Genomic DNA, 12382 nt, shown 5'->3' on the forward strand with positions numbered 1-12382 from the left:
CCCCCGGAAGCCGTCGAAAGCAGTCCTAATGGATAACAACCTATGGACCCGCCGCACAAAGTGAGCCTTTCGTCCCTCTGCCCCCCTGCACGTCATGACACTAACGAACGCACAGCTCTGGCAAGCTTTCACTCTCGACAAATGGTAGTCCCGCGCCGGGCGGTGACGCCAACCGAAACGGCTCCTTTGCCAAACGATTCGGCGGCGATACGTCCTCACACGGCGGCAAATCAAATCCCTTCAACAACGTAACGACCCCCGGCGCGGGCGGCATGGCGTCGCCCACCACCGCCGGCGCGGCCAACGCCTTTGGCCTGGGCTCCGGCGCCTTCGCCTCCTTCGGCTCCGCCAAGACGCCCAAGTCCCCTGGCAACCCGTTCGACCTCGCCATGGGCAAGATTGGCGGCGGCGCCAAGGCGGCGTCGCACCACGACCCCGCGGCCAAGGTCCCCTCCATCGCTCCGATCCCCGAGAAGAAGGCCCTGGGCTCCCAGCCCGCCTCCACCCGGACGTCCTCGGAGCAGCTGCGCGTCCACCCCCTCAAGTACGAGTGGGTGACGTGGTGTCGGCCGCCCCAGCCAAAGGGCCAGCCGTACCAGGAGTACGCCAAATCGCTGACGCCAATGATCCACTGCAACTCGGTGGAGGAGTTCTGGGTCGGCTACCCCCACCTCAAGCGGCCCTCTGAGCTGTCCGTGGGCTGGGAATACCACTTCTTCAAGCGGGGCATCCGCCCAATCTGGGAGGACGACGAGAACAGAAGCGGCGGCAAGTGGGTGCTCCGTCTCAAGAAGGGCATCGTCGACCGGTACTGGGAGGATACCGTGTTTGCGCTCCTCGGCGAGGCCTTTATCGACGCCAGCGAGGAGGTCTGTGGCGGTGTGGTGAGCGTCCGCAACGGCGAGGATATCATCAGTATCTGGACCCGCTCGACCGGCGGACGCGTGCTGAGGATTCGGTGAGCATCTTAGGTCCCAAGTTTTTGAGGCACAGCTAACACCTGCAGTGAAACGTGGAAGTCGTACCTCAAGTGTCCGCCCAACACGCAGTTCGAGTTCAAGTCCCACGACGAGAGCATCCAGCACCGAGCCGCCATCGAGGAGTCCCGCCGCGAGAAGCAGCACGACAAGCGCGGCAACAAACAGACCACCGAAGAGCAGAAGCCCGCCGCTTCGTGAGTGGAGCGTTCACATTACCCCCGGAAGCAACGACCCTCCTCGCCGGGAAAGCGCCACGCCACCAACCTTGTTGCATCTTTGTTTTGTTTCTCTCTTCCAAGCCATCTTTGATGTTTATTTGTACACTATTGGATCCACTACCCCCCTTACGACGGATCTTCATAGCATTCGGGTTTTTGTGAAAATCTCCCGACAAAAAATACACCTATGTGGGGAAAATATGAGGAAGCAGGTTTGGACACATTGGAGACGGTTGTGTGCTCCCCTTTGATGAAGGGGGGGAAACCCCTCTTTTTTGGAATTTTCGACCTCGGAAACGGGAATCGATTTTTTGGGAGGGAAATGGAAAACGGGGGGGGTCAGCGGTCAAACGTTTAGCGGTCACGTTTGTTTTATGGGTCTGCGAACCGGGCGGCAGGTCATGGATAAGATGCCCAAATCTCATCATCTTTCTCGGGAGGTGTAACACTAACCCGCGATGCGAGTGTCGCATGCTTCGGTATGCTTTTGTTGAGCTGCTGGATGCGCGGTCTGAAAGGCATGGGCCGTATGGATAGTCCCAAATGACTACGAAATGAGCTCACTCTGGACCATCACTGACACGGAACGTGAACTGAATGCATGCGTGACATGGGACTACCGCATCCCGTATGGCATTACTCGTACAATCTACGCTTTCCTCGGCGTCCTCCGCCTCTCCCACACCTGCAGATACGTCTCGCCCAGGTACAACAGCTCGCTCTGCACCTTTTCCACAAACAGATCCTGGCACGACACCCACTCGTCGCGGCCCTTATCCTTGAGCTGCACCTTCCATGTCTTGCGCTCCTCCCCGCTGTCCGCGACATCCTCCTTGGCGCGCACGGCCTCGTGGACGACGTTGGCGACGAGGTCGTACCAGATGGGCTCGCCGGGAGGCCACTCGCCCGGGTTCGGCTCGACGTACGGGCTCACGTCGAGGCCGCGCGGGTCGAATGTGACGATCGTCGGGTTGCGCTCCGAGACGAACTTGTTCTGACTGAAGCGCTTGACGTGCAGGACGAGGTATGGTGGTAGGGGGTGCAACAAACGATACCGCTTGCGTTGGGCGAGGTGCTCTTGCGCGTGGATGCCGTCGTATTTGGAGAGGATGGTCGTGAGGGGCACTTGCGGGATGATATTCTTTTCGAGCTCGTCTTGGAAGAGGGGCGCCGCGGGGAGGTCGAGGGTAAGGAACATGAAGCGGGATGATGTGACTGACACGGCGGCGTCTTCGAAGCGCAGGCGGTCGCCCGCGTCGGCGCGCGCCGTGATGGCTTGTGACTCGACTTTCAGTTTCCCCTGGAAGATGCGCTGCACGACGGAGCTCCCGGGCTTCGTTTTCGATCCGCCGAGGCCCAGGTGCAGGTTGTTCAGGAACCACGACAGAAACTCGACAGGGTCGGATTGCGCCGTCAGGGTGAAGCGCTTATTCGACAGCAGGGAAATCTCCTGGAGCAGCTCGTGGGGGGAGACGTGGGCTTTGAAGGCGCGCGGGTTCCAGATCTTACGGACGAGGATGCCGAAGCGCTTAGCGAGCTCGGAGCGGGACGAGAGGTCTTCGAGGAGGCAGAAGTTGCGCAAGGGGCCGACATGCGCGAGGGCCTGGACCACGACGTTGAGGTAGTCGTTTTCTTTCAAGTTGTTCATGCCCACGAAGCCGGGTGCGTATTCCCTCCCCGCGAGCGTAAAGGACGCGCGCAGCGGTGTGCGATCGAGGGCGGAGACTTCGGATTTCGTGTAGCGCGGGTCCGAGACGAACTTGATGTCGTCGAGGGACTTTGACTTGACCTCGTACCCTTCCGGGAGGACGTAGACCTTTTGCGTCTGCATGTTGATGAAGACGTGGTGATTCTCGTCGAGGGCGTGGAAGTAGGCGTGCGATTTGGGGCCGCGGCCCTGGTAGTAGCGGCCGCAGACCAGGCACGCGTAGACGTTGATGTTGGACAGGCTGACGGAGCACAGCTTTTCGAAATCAAAGTCGAGCACGTTGCGGTCTATCGTGTCGAGGTAGAGGTCGTCGTAGCCGTCCGTCGGCGCCGATTGGCGGATCGGGACATGTACCGGCGCGTCTTCCTCTATTTCGCTGTCGCTTTCGGCATCGTCGTCTTGTGATGGTATCTCGGCCGTGCCGTTTGTGGGTGTTGCGTCGTCCGTCGTCGCTGTGTCGTGCCCGTTTTCGAGCGAGCCGTTGGAGATGAGGGAGTCGACAGTTCGTGAGCGTTTCGACGCGGGTGAGTCGATACCTGCGATTTCGTCGAGGGGATCCTCGGCGTGACGTTTCCTGTGCGCCATGCTGTGTGTGTGTGGTGTCTAGAGGGGTATCGAGTGGTGTTGGTGGTTTTCTTAAGTGCGAGGCTGTAGTCGCAGGTATGGATTGGTGGTTCCTGGTTGCAGGCCTGGAAAAAGTCGCCAGTCTATCGCTCTAGGTGCACGCCCCCACTATTGGAAGCCACGCCCAGAGCTTCTACAACCTCATCCAGACATCATTTGTGACTACACGGCCACAGAGGACGCAAACCCACCAAGCATTGCATTTGCGTCCAAAATTGAATCGAAAGATCTCTACGAGAACTTCGCTAACGATCCTAGGCGCTTGCAGCGCATGCAACATGGCGCGACTAAATGTCGTTGCGTTGTCATCCAATGACATTCTTGTCAGAAGCGCCAGGTTGTGGGTAGGTCTTCAAGTTGGCCGCAGCGGTGTCTCGAAATGAGGACCCCCAGCGCTTCTTCTGCAGCGCATTGAGATTTCACGATGGCTAGTTGAAGAGTATCTCGAACTATAAGGACGCTACGATGGCTCGAAGAACTGATGGTGATGAGCGGTCCTCGTACGCAATCAACAAATACAATTCACACAATGACAACTGTTCCTCCACGCCGCCGTGAAGACTTCACCGTTGCAGTAATCTGCTCTCTTCCCCTCGAGGTTGATTCTATTGTCTTAATCTTTGACGAGCTGTGGGACGGACTCGGAAACGAGCTTGGGAAAGCTCAAGGGGACACAAACAACTATACCCTAGGTCGAATCGGCAGACACAACGCCGTCCTCGTCCTCCTCCCCGGCATAGGCAAGGTCAATGCGGCGAGCTCTGCAGCCAAGATTCGATCTTCCTATGGCTGTATCAGGCTGGCTATTTTGTGCGGCATCTGCGGCGGTGTACCCAACGCTGGTGGTGGAGGAGAGGTGTTACTTGGGGATGTCATTATCAGCAAAAGTCTCGTTCAGTATGACCTGGGGCGACGGTTCCCGGACAGATTCGAGACCAAACACGGCGTGGAAGACAGCCTGAGCCGGCCAGCCAGAGAGATTCGGTCATTCCTCGTAAACTTTGAAACTATAAGGCGAAAGCGGAACTTGGAACAGGAAATATTCGAAAACCTCTCACAAATCCAAAACAAGGCAATCGGAAAGGACCATTCTGTCGAGTACAGTCGGCCAAACGGTGAAGATGTACTCTTCCAGTCCGACTACACCCACAGGCATCGGGGAGAATGGGACTGCGACTGTCGGGAGTTTCGTGTCTGCGAAGAGGCCATGCAAGCTACGTGCGCCGAACTCGGCTGTGATGTTGGCCGTCGAGTGCCTCGAACACATCTCGAGAGTCAGGCCGAGCATCGGCAGCCTCGTGTTTTCCTTGGGTCGCTTGGATCAGGGGATACTGTCATGATGTCAGGGAGAGACCGAGATCAGATTGCAGCAGAACACAAACTCGTCGCGTTTGAGATGGAGGGCGCTGGAGTCTGGGACAACTTACCCTGCATTGTGACCAAGGGGGTGGCCAACTATGCCGACAGTCACAAGAACAAAGCTTGGCAACACCATGCTGCTGCCACAGCCGCGGCGGCAACAAGAAGCCTTCTCGATCAATGGGTGCCCGCGCCGTCGCCCATTGGTCAAGCTAGACAAGTCGAAGAGGCGGATAACCGTGCTAGGCTGGGAGAGAACTTGACTAGGTTGGGAGGAAGAGACAGAGCACAGCAGCAGCGAGTATCTGAAAACGAACGAAGGACCACTCGTAGAGGTTAAAGAGGAGGACGCACGTGGAAGCTCGCACGCACGAGATCGCGATACGGGCGTGAGCGCAGACGCAAGCCTATGTAGTGGCCACCGACAAGAAGAAGCCATAGCACAAGCTACTTAGGTGGCAAGAGTCTGCTATCGATCTATTTCCTGAACGTCCGAAGCAGCCAAATACTCAAGCATGGAAGGGTAACAAATCGTGCACATTTCACAGAGCTTGACCTGGACACAACAGCAAAAAAACCAAGAAAACCATTCTATTTTAAACTCCTACATCTACTCCTCACGTCACACCATTATGACATCCGCCGCGGCATCCTCCATGGCCACATCATCCTCTATCGCAGGGGGCGCGAGACTGTCCATCTCCCGCAGGGTATATTCCACCAGGTAACTCTCGTCCACGAGCTCGTCCGTCCGCCTGTAGTGCCGCTCAGTGTATACGCGAAGCGCGTTGAGCACCTCCTTGAGGCTGCGCTGGCCCCGCGCGCCCTTGACCGAGAGGTTGGAGAACTTGGACGCCGGGTAGCTGCGGACGAGCGTCCAGAGGATGCGCTGCGCGACGGCGGCCGTCCGCGCGTTGGTGTTCCAGTCGCGCAGGCGGAGGAGCAGCGTGAAGAGCTGCTCGTCGGAGAGCGTGGCGAGGACCTGGTCAACGGCTTTGAGGCCGCAGAGGCTGCCGGGTTCGGGGGTGGAGGTGACGACTGACGTGAAGAGGCTGAGGAGGCGGCCGGGGTGGTTGAGCTGGAGGGCGAGGACGATGGCTTCGCGGTAGGAACCGTGGTGGATGTGGTTTTGGAGCTCCTGCTCCTGCTCGATGAGCTTCTGGGCGGCTTCGGTGGCGGCGGCCTGGGATTCGGCGGTGGTGTCCTTCCAGAAGGTGACGAGGGCGTCGCCGTCGCCCGAGACGACGGTGTTGTCGACCGGGTGGACGGCGAGGGCCCAGATGCGGTCCTCGTGGTTGTCGAGCGTCGTCTCGGCCTCGCCCGAGTTGGCGTCCCAGACTTTGACGAGACCGTCGCTGCCGGCGCTGGCGAACTGGACCTGCTTCTTGCCCTTGCCCTCGGGCTTGGGCATGTTGAGCCAGGCGACCTTGAGGACGCTGTTGGAGTGGCCTTCAAAGGTGCGGATGCATGAGTAGTCATTGAGGCTCCAGAGCTTGACCGTCTTGTCGGCGCTGCCGGTGAGGACGACGCCCTTGCCGGCGACCTGGCCCTCGTCACCCTGGATCGCGGGGCATCCCGCGGGGGCGAACTTGACGGACCACACGCCGCGCCTGTGGCCGCGGAGGATGCCCTGGACCTCGCCCTCGGCCACGGACCAGATCTTGACCATCTTGTCCTGGGAGGAGGAGGCGAAGAGCTGGCTGGCCGGGTGGACATCCATGGCGTTGATGTCCTTGTCGTGGGCTTTGCGGGTGAAGACGGCGCGGGATCCGCCCTTGCGGGTTTGCTGGGGTTCACGGGGAATCTCCCATTTCTTGACGGTCTGGTCCTGAGAGCCGGTGAAGAGGTATGGCGGGGGGTGGCCCAGGGGGTCCTTGAACTGTGCTGATGATTCTTGCGGGGGTTGCTTTGGGAGTGCCACGGCACCGACCGATTCCGTGTGGCCGGTGAAGGTGGCGTAGCATGTGTAGGAGTTGTTGACCGGGTCGACGCGCCAGAGGCGAGCGGTGTTGTCCTTTGCGCCGGTAGCGATCCAGTAGCCGGACCAGTCGACGTCCAAAGACACGATAATGTCGTCGTGGCCCTTGAGCAGCGCGATGTCCTGGCCAAAGTACGTCGCGTCTTCTGAGGAGTCCTTGACCGAAACGATGCGAATGTCCTCGGCGTTGGTCGCCAGCGCAAGCAGAGAGCGGTCGGGCAGGAGGTAGTTGAGATCGATAATGGAGTCGTGGGTTCCGGAGATTCGTCGGAATGGCTCCATGACCGATCCCTCAACGGCATCCTTCTCCGGCACCTTGTAGAGCGCAAGTGTGTGGTCGACCTGGACGCACAGGATAAAGGGGAGCTCGGCGTGCGAGACGGCGCTGACGATGCCCTCGGCCTCGGCCTTCTCCGGCTGGTCCTTTGTGAGCTCGCGGCCCGTGTCGGTATCCCAGATTCGTAGGCAGCCCTTGGCGCCGGCAGAGTACGTCAGGCGGCCGCCATCGACGAATCCAACTGCCTCGACAAGCTCCAAGCACGGCACGACCTTTCTGATCTTCCACGACCGCGCATCCCACCAGATGATTGTCTTATCTCTGCTGGCTGAGACGATGGCCTGCTGTTCGGGGGAGTAGTCGAGGCCCTGGACGTTGGAGACGTGCGAGTCGAGGCTGGCGACGGCAGCGCGCTTGTGCAGATCCCACACCCGTACTTTTCCGTCCTGGCTACCGGACACCAGACGCCAATTCGTTGTCGTTGTCGTAGTCTCCTCCTCGGTCTGTGTCGCCTTCTTCCCCTTCTTGCTTGCGTTCTCATTCGAACGCGCCGCTACTTCAAAAAAGTGCAGAGCCGAGACAAGCACGCTCGGTCCGCGGAAGGTGTGCGTGACGTATCCGCCGGCAATGTCCCAGACCTTGATCGCTCCGTCGGTGCCTCCGGTCGCGAGGAGAGTGCTCGTTCGGTCGACGGCGAGGACGACGACCGGGGTTCCGTGGGGTTTCAGCGAGCGAGTCAGCTTCGCCTCTATCGTTCCGTCTTCGGTGGTCTTGAGGGCGTAGATCTTCATCGCGAGCGATCGGGAGCAGATGATGAGGTGCGAGCCGGAGGGGGTCACTGCAGCTGTTAGATGGTGGGTTCCGTCGGGTACAAAGTATACATACGGGTCAGCGTCGAGATCGTTTCGCCATCCTGACACTAAGGTTAGCCGTGCATCTCTACAGACGTCCCGGGGCGCATACTCCTTCAATCTTTGCCAGATGTTTCCCGTTGGAGGGGTTGGTGAGGATGGCGTCCTCGCCGAGGGGTGTTGCGAGAATCTTAGCGCCATTGTCCAATGCGACGGAGCCGCCGGTGAAGATGGGCCGTATGACCCGTTCGGGCTCGAACGTCGTCTTGAGGGGCTGTTTGCTCGCCATCTTGTCGGTCTATCGAAGCGGTGCAATCGGTCGCGACATGCGGCAAGCAGCGGTTCGTCCCAGATTTTTTTTTTCGTCTGGCGGGATGATGCTTATCGATAGCGCTATCTTATCGGACCCGCTTTCGTGCAGGAGCTCCTGTCTCCAAGACCACTTCAAGCCTGGAGCTTAGGATCACCTGCGATCGCAGACTTGCATCTTCAACCTGTGAATTAATTCCAATCTACCTAGAAGATCCTGAGCACTCGTTCGGCCCATCCTCCACCGCCCATGGGCCTTCCACCCACCACTCAACATGACGAGACTCGGTCCATTGACCGCGCAGGCCTTGGTACGATTGTCCCCAACCCACCCCAAGCCTCACTAACGCCCCCAGGGCCGCTCGCCATTTGACGATGTGGTCGATGGCGAAGGCGAAGACGACCCGCATGCGCCGACCCAGCAATACGACAACCGCGGACGACCGGTCAACCCTGAGACGAAACGGATGAACCGCGACATGGTGCGCTCCCACAACGAGGTGATGCAAGTCATTGGCGTCGCCGAGCCGGACAACACGCCCTCCACGGCCGAAGTCGACTCCGTGCGACGATACTTCAACTACGAGGATGCGGTGGGCACGCGGCTTCTGCGTTTCGGCCGCGCGCTGGAGATTGCCGGCGTCTGGGGTATCAACGGCATGCGACTGCGCATTCTCCTATACAGGCGGTATGCCGACATTTCCTTCTTTGAGCTCTTCCAGCACGAGCGGAGCCAGCGGTCGATATCGTCCGCTCTCCTGATAGGTCTGCCGACGTTCCTCGGCGGCCACGTCTTCAAGATGGCCACCTACTGGTTCTACCCGTACCCGCGAAAGAACAAGTTTGTCAACACGGCGCTGTCGTACATCCGGGTGCACCTTCAGCTGTATGTCTTCCTCCAGAGGCTTGACATCATCCCGTCTGCGAGATGGTTCCCCTCGCTGAGCTTCTTCATCCCGGGCTCGCCGTCATCACCCATCGCAGCGCCGGCGCCGCCAAATGACTTTAGCCCATCGTCGCTGGTGCAATATGCCGGCGCGTGGTGTGTCAACTCGATCCCCTTTATTTCGTACGTCATCTGGGGCCAGATCTGGACGGAAGTCACAGGTCACCTGTGGCAAGAGTTCTACGGACGACTGCCGAATACTGTGCACCACCGCAAGCCTCCGCCGCCGCCGCCTCCACTACCGCCGGTAACGATCCCGGAGACCCCGGAGCCGGTTCCCGATGTGGACCGGCCACAGCCCGAGCCCCTCTCTGAACTGAGGAGCGAAGACATCCTCGAGGACGTACCCCCGGAAGCGGAACCAAGCGACACGCCACCCGTCCAAGCAGTGCGCCGACCAAGCGCCTTCTCAGCTCGGGGAGAAGACTACGGCAGTGACGACGAAGAGGACGGAGGCATCAGCGCGACGCTCATCAGTTTCGACGTGGAAGCGACGGACTCAACCGATGCGCCTCCCGGGCTCTGGTCCGCCGAGTTGCGGCCAAGCACGGGTCCCGAAGGTTCCGGATACGGCGCCGCGATCCAGTACATGGACACCATGCTGACCAGGCTGCCGGCGTGTCTGGCGTCGGACATCTTCACCGTGATCTCGGGCTACGTCCTGGTCTCGCCATACGAAGCCGTCGCTCTTCGCTTGGTGGCGAGGTCCTACCGCGAGAGGATGGGCCTACCCACGTTCGACATCCACGACACCAATATCTTTAGCGGCATGACGCTGCGGGGCGTCACCAACTTCCTCGGGCTGGAATTTTTGCACCTGGTGATTGCGGGTGAGCTGTGGGCTCTCATCACGGGCCTTGCGCAGTGGTTCCACATTACGGAGGAGGAGTGGAAGCTGTGGAACGAGATTGAGGAGGCCGAGGCTGCGGAGGAGCGGAGGCGTCAGGGGCAGATTTGAGGGATGGGTATTTGGGGGTGCAAAGTCACCGGGATGGTTTGGCGTCTGGCGTATGCAAAACAAGATACCTCAAGCACAGTAGTCTTTTTAACTGGATCGTTCGTAACGTTCGTTAAATTTGGGGGTATCAACAGTGCACCGACATGTTCTTCGCCGCTACCGGTCCACACTTCGCGAGACTTCTCATCCATAGCTAGATCATCTCTTCTGCTTGCCTTTCCCCTTCCTGAGCTTCTCCGCCTTTTGCTCCTCGACGAAGCCGCGGACAATGTCGAGCAGGTCTGGGTTCTTGCGGGCCAGCAGGACGACGTCCTCCGTGTGGACCGTTGATCTCCGCGCGTGCCGACTGAAGCTCTCTAGGTCTGTGGCAACGGACTCTGGTGGGCTGTCAGCATGGGAGACAGATTAGACACAACATGGCTAAAGCTCACCAATCTGGGCCCAGACCATTTCGGTCAGCGCGCCAATGTACTGCGGCGTGGCGTTGCAGTTCTGCTTGATTGATTCCTCGTCGACAATCTTGCCGACTGCAAACCAGAGGGCGGCCTTGAGACGCTGGGCAGTTGTTAGTGATGGTTTGTGCGGGCTGGATAGGGGAGATGGGTACCTCGCGCTCGTCTTCGTTGGACATGTCTGCCATCTTGACTCTCCCACTTTACGCGACGGACGCGTCGCGGGGTTCTTGAGGGTACCGGGGAGGCTGGGGAGAATCAAGAATCACTTGGCCAGGTATGAGAGTTACGGCAGATCAACACGCCAGCTCAGTCAAGGTTTCTTGCGAGGCACTCGGTCTGACTATCTGTCGACGATGGCGATATACTGCTCTAGGGACCTGGACATGTCGTCGGGGATCGGGAGGATCACATGATGTCGCGCCCCTTTCGCGAGGGTGATGACTAAGCTTTCTCGGCTGGGAGCCTCAGCAACGGCTTCCGCCATCATCAGAGATATGGGAAGGCTACCGCTCCATCGTACCACCGGTCTCAAGGCCTTGATGAACAGGCAGCTAATGGAAGGCACTTTAAAGAAAGGTCTCTTAGTCACCGGTGGATTGGCGCTGACAGAGGGCTCTGAAGCATTGCCCATCTGCGAATCCTTGGGGATCACTAACGGAACACGCTGTGACATCACTGGACGAGCCCCTGTAGGACCCCTGGACCGACCGCTGAGCCTCCACTGTCCAGCGAGCTTCTCTATTGCCGTGCCCTCAATTGGCCAAAGTCAGCGGGCTCCTTCAGGTGGGGCAGCGCAATTTTGACCGCGCGGGCCGACCAGTTCAACGTCGCGATATTTTCTCTCGGCCGCGACCATCTTCGTCTCTGATTCTTTCCGTCGTCGTCGCTTCGAGAAATTCATCAGAGACCAACTATCCTGCGTTCTCAATCAACCACTCTACGTTCGATCATCCAAACGAGCGCACCTGCGCACTCCCCAACCTCTTATCAAAAGACAGACCCACGGAAACCACCCCACCACCGCCAAGATGTCCGCCGTCATCAACCTCCTGAACACAATCTGGACGCGCTTCAGCACCAACCTGCGCGGCACCCTCGAGGGCATGTCCGCAGAGAAATGGATCCGCCTCGTCATCATCGTCGGCGCCTACTGCCTGCTCCGCCCTTACCTGATGAAGCTGGCCGGCAGCTCGCAGATGAAGCAGCACGAGACCAAGCCCGAGGACGAGTTCGACGGGCCCAAGGCAAAAGTGCAACCCAATACGCTGCGCGGGCAGGTGGATATCCCCGAGGATAGCGACGATGAAGGCACTAGCCAGGCCACGGGCGCGACGACGTCGACCGACTGGGGAAAGAAGGCGCGCAAGAGGCAGCGCGACGTGCTCAAGAAGATGATTGATGCTGAGGAGAAGAGGCTTGCTGAGCTGCAGGAGGATGATGAGGACAAGGACATTGAGGAGTTCTTGGTGAAGGAGTAGGGGGTTTGATGGTTTGGAGCGGTTGGAGATGGCGTTTGGGCTCTTGACGGTTAATAGCATCATTAATACCAATGTCGGTGCCTCTGTCTATGGAACGCTTCGTCGTGATAGAGCATCTGGTCATCTTCTTGGAGAGATCCTCGAGGATGGAACCGTCGATGGGACGCCACACGATGTCTCTTGCAGTTTTGGCCTGTCGATGCGACAATTTGGGCTCAGAAACCCAAAGCATCGTGCCCGA

General features: G+C 59.1%; 7 protein-coding genes across 7 annotated transcripts; 4 read left to right on the forward strand and 3 right to left on the reverse strand.

The window, feature by feature from the left end:
* Positions 1-28: 28 nt before the first annotated feature.
* On the forward strand, positions 29-1178 carry CABS01_11342 (eukaryotic initiation factor 4E; the record flags this gene model as incomplete). Its single annotated transcript, XM_060544697.1, has 3 exons — positions 29-60; positions 116-958; positions 1007-1178. 3 exons carry the CDS (start codon positions 29-31, stop codon positions 1176-1178), a joined length of 1047 nt encoding a protein of 348 aa, XP_060397519.1.
* Positions 1179-1847: 669 nt separating this feature from the next.
* On the reverse strand, positions 1848-3491 carry CABS01_11343 (ubiquitin carboxyl-terminal hydrolase; the record flags this gene model as incomplete). The annotated part of the gene is made up of 1 exon (XM_060544698.1): positions 1848-3491. One exon carries the CDS (start codon positions 3489-3491, stop codon positions 1848-1850), a length of 1644 nt encoding a protein of 547 aa, XP_060397520.1.
* A 568-nt stretch (positions 3492-4059) lies between these two features.
* Positions 4060-5229, forward strand: CABS01_11344 (pfs domain-containing protein; the record flags this gene model as incomplete). The annotated part of the gene is made up of 1 exon (XM_060544699.1): positions 4060-5229. One exon carries the CDS (start codon positions 4060-4062, stop codon positions 5227-5229), a length of 1170 nt encoding a protein of 389 aa, XP_060397521.1.
* Positions 5230-5511: 282 nt separating this feature from the next.
* Positions 5512-8284, reverse strand: CABS01_11345 (WD repeat domain-containing protein; the record flags this gene model as incomplete). The annotated part of the gene is made up of 3 exons (XM_060544700.1): positions 5512-7982; positions 8030-8057; positions 8108-8284. 3 exons carry the CDS (start codon positions 8282-8284, stop codon positions 5512-5514), a joined length of 2676 nt encoding a protein of 891 aa, XP_060397522.1.
* Positions 8285-8579: 295 nt separating this feature from the next.
* On the forward strand, positions 8580-10208 carry CABS01_11346 (uncharacterized protein; the record flags this gene model as incomplete). Its single annotated transcript, XM_060544701.1, has 2 exons — positions 8580-8615; positions 8661-10208. 2 exons carry the CDS (start codon positions 8580-8582, stop codon positions 10206-10208), a joined length of 1584 nt encoding a protein of 527 aa, XP_060397523.1.
* A 198-nt stretch (positions 10209-10406) lies between these two features.
* Positions 10407-10848, reverse strand: CABS01_11347 (uncharacterized protein; the record flags this gene model as incomplete). The annotated part of the gene is made up of 3 exons (XM_060544702.1): positions 10407-10585; positions 10640-10763; positions 10816-10848. The coding sequence occupies 3 exons, from the start codon at positions 10846-10848 to the stop codon at positions 10407-10409; spliced, it is 336 nt and encodes a 111-aa protein (XP_060397524.1).
* An 843-nt stretch (positions 10849-11691) lies between these two features.
* On the forward strand, positions 11692-12141 carry CABS01_11348 (trafficking PGA2; the record flags this gene model as incomplete). The annotated part of the gene is made up of 1 exon (XM_060544703.1): positions 11692-12141. One exon carries the CDS (start codon positions 11692-11694, stop codon positions 12139-12141), a length of 450 nt encoding a protein of 149 aa, XP_060397525.1.
* Positions 12142-12382: the final 241 nt, after the last annotated feature.

Source organism: Colletotrichum abscissum, assembly GCF_030869225.1.
Source record: "Colletotrichum abscissum strain IMI 504890 chromosome Unknown Scaffold_31.1, whole genome shotgun sequence".
NCBI classification, from domain to species: Eukaryota; Fungi; Ascomycota; class Sordariomycetes; order Glomerellales; family Glomerellaceae; genus Colletotrichum; species Colletotrichum abscissum.